We start from the raw sequence: 3,049 nt of genomic DNA on the forward strand, positions 1-3,049 counted from the left end.
AAAAAAAAAAAAAAAAAGCCTATGTGACTTTCACATAGGTTCCTGCTTATGTAAGCAACCTTGTTGTGCCTAGAAGTGGTGATGCTTTACCATGTGGAAAATAACTACAAATTCTATTTAGTCAACTTAGTGACATCTGGTCAGCATTTCTGATCCCAAATCAGACAAGCAGGGTAACATGTTTGATACTATCTAGGCATTGAGTGTATGAGTTAAACCAGTAAGAGTTACAATGTTTCACTCTTCTCAGTAGCAAGGCTAGGATGTTTAACAGCCCCTCTCAAAGTGCCCCCAGACCCCAATCACTGCAGCAAACAGAGCTTTTGATCTAAAGTTACAGTGTGTACAGTCCAGCTCAGGTTCTCATACAGCAGGTGGCCATGGCTGCTGCCACGCTGGGAGAGACAGATGGGGTCAGGCCTGGTTCGGGGTCTGAAGGGGGTCTTGTTTTGGTCCCTTGGTTTTTAGGTTAATCTAATGGCTGGAACTTTGTTAATTGGGAGGCCCACCCTGCCTGGGAGGGAAGAACAGTGATGTGAAGAGTTGGAAAGGGCTCTGAGTAGATGTTTCCAAGGTTGCCTGCCCACTACTAACCATTCTGAACAGCCAGTAAGCAAAATGCCATTAAGTATCATAAAGATGTTGTCTTGAATTCTTGTATTTTAAAAAAAGCTTCAGACTAGTCATTGCAAAAAACAGTAAATAAAATGTGTTACTAGCCACTTGGATGGAAAATAGAGATTTTAGTATCCATAAAATGGGCCGGGCACAGTGGCTCATGTCTGTAACCCCAGCACTTTGGGAGGCCAAGGCGGGTGGATCATCTGAGGTGAGGAGTTCAAGACCAGCCTGGACAACATGGTGAAACCCCGTCTCTACTAAAAATACAAAAAATTAGCCGGGCGTGGTGGCAGGAGCCTGTAATCCCAGCTACTCAGGAGACTGAGGCAGGAGAATCGCTTGAACCCAGGAGGCAGAGGTTGCAATGAGCCGAGACCGTGCAGTTGCAGTCCAGCCTGGGCAACAAGAGCAAAACTCCGTCTCAAAAAAAAAATCCACAAAATGGTGTAAAGACGATCTTGCCTATACAGCTTGCCTAGAAAGCTAGGCTTAGATGTATAAAATTTCATTTTCTAAAAAGAGTTGTTACACCTCAGTGATGTGGCGAGAGGAATAAAAGCCCCCCCACCTCATTCATGAGGAACTTCTTAGAAGCACGTGCTCTGGGCAAGATGCCCCACTAGTCTGGGATTTCTCCTGATGCTGCCAGAAACCAACCTAGTACATGTTTCTGGTTCTCCCCAACATCTCCCACATTCAAGCTTCTACCTAGACCTTCAGTACCATTTCTCCCCATTTTCTGCCTATGAGTTATCTACCCTGCAAGGACTAAAGCAGGCCTCTACTACCCCAAAGCTCTATTTGAAAGAAACTTCTTTTCTCTCCATATTCACAGCACATTCACTGCCTTTCTCCCTGGTATTTATGTAACTTTGTTTGGATTATTGTTAGTTATTTGCATGGTTGTTTATTATCAGGGGAAGTCCCTGACTTATCTCCATACCCATCTCTGGTCAGTAAGTATTTGTAGAAGTCCATTATCTGATTAGATTAAGAGAAGAGGCAGAGCTGTCTGGAAGCAGTGAGCAACTAAAACTAGATGGGGAAATACAAGTTGATAATAAGGTGAGGAATATTTTGGCTATAGCCCAAAGAGGCCCAGACTGAAGAAATAAACCTGTAATTTCAGCACTTTTGTCCAGAGCAGTTCAGGCTTCTTTTCTCAGGACTGGATCAGAGAGAAACTGCTGGCCGATGCTATGGCTCTTACTCAGATCTAAGGGCAGCATGTTGCCTAAGCTAGTAAATTATTTTATTGAACTAAATTGTACTGTGTTTCAGTCCTTAAGAATGGGGACACCAAACATGCTATGTGGTACATTTTTTCTGTATTACTATTTAGGTTTGAATTGTTATTCCTGACATTGACAACTTACAGTTTATAATACCGAGGTGTTACTTAGGAAAACAAATGGGCCTGCAGATTTTGATGTAAATGCAACTGTATGTGTCTGTTGTGAAAGCCACCAGCAGACTTGCATGGTTGATTGTAGTATCAGGGTGTCCAGTCACCCATCTCAAAATCCAGAGTATTACATATCTAGCTTAATTGGTAGGTTTTAAGACAAAAGGAGCTGAGGCTCATCACAGCAAAAAAACAGGTAGTCCCTAGGAAGTCACGAGGGAATGAGCTTGAATAAATTTGTTACCTTGTTGGTTGGCAGATGTACTTGGAGTGTGTATCTTAAGCTGTTGGTTTTTCATGGGCATCTTTCTGTTTTGAGCAAAGGCGGCTTCAATGATCCATCCTAAAGAGGTGCCCCCTGAGGCCATCTTGCTGGCAGTCTACCTTGAGCTGCAGAATGGTGAGTAATTCTCTCTGTTTAGGACTGTATCCCTTCAAAGAGCCCGAAATTTTTTGGTTGGGGGACAGGGTCTCACTGTGTTGCCCAGGCTGGAGTGCAGTGGTACCATCAGAGCTTACTGCAGCCTCCAAACTCCTGGGCTTAAGCAGCCTTCCCACCTCAGCCTCCCAGGTAGCTAGGACTACAGGTGCACACCACTGAGCCCAACTAATTTTTTTAAATTTTTTGTGGAGATGTGGTCTCGCTTTGTTGGCCAGGCTGCTCTCGAACTCATGGGCTCAAGCAATCCTCCCGTCTTACCCTCCCTAGTAGCTGGGATGACACGCATGAGCAGCCGCGCCCAGCCAAGGCTGAGATCCTAGTAGCTGGGATGACACGCATGAGCCGCCGCGCCCAGCCAAGGCTGAGATTTTTAATGTCTGTTTTTTTCTCTTCAGATTCAGAACTTTGCCTTCCTTGAAGATATGACCCATCAAATTCTTTTTTTTTTTTCCTTTGAGATGGAGTCACGCTCTGTCACCCAGGCTAGAGTGCAGTGGCACTATCTCAGCTCACTGCAACCTCTGCCTCCCGGGTTCAAGGTTCAAGAGATTCTGCTGACTCAGCCTCTCGAGTAACTGGAA

General features: G+C 44.8%; 1 protein-coding gene across 1 annotated transcript in view; it reads left to right on the forward strand.

Moving 5' to 3' along the window:
- CNOT10 (CCR4-NOT transcription complex, subunit 10) overlaps positions 1-2,886 on the forward strand; it is a 103,612-nt gene extending 100,726 nt beyond the window's left edge. The window contains exons 15-16 of the mRNA XM_011961627.1: positions 2,351-2,426; positions 2,864-2,886. Of these exons, the coding sequence (XP_011817017.1) occupies positions 2,351-2,426; positions 2,864-2,886 (99 nt within the window). The remainder of the gene's footprint in view (positions 1-2,350; positions 2,427-2,863) is intronic.
- The last annotated feature ends 163 nt before the right edge of the window (positions 2,887-3,049 follow it).

This window comes from Colobus angolensis, unplaced genomic scaffold (assembly GCF_000951035.1).
Source record: "Colobus angolensis palliatus isolate OR3802 unplaced genomic scaffold, Cang.pa_1.0 Scaffold56, whole genome shotgun sequence".
NCBI classification, from domain to species: domain Eukaryota; kingdom Metazoa; phylum Chordata; class Mammalia; order Primates; family Cercopithecidae; genus Colobus; species Colobus angolensis.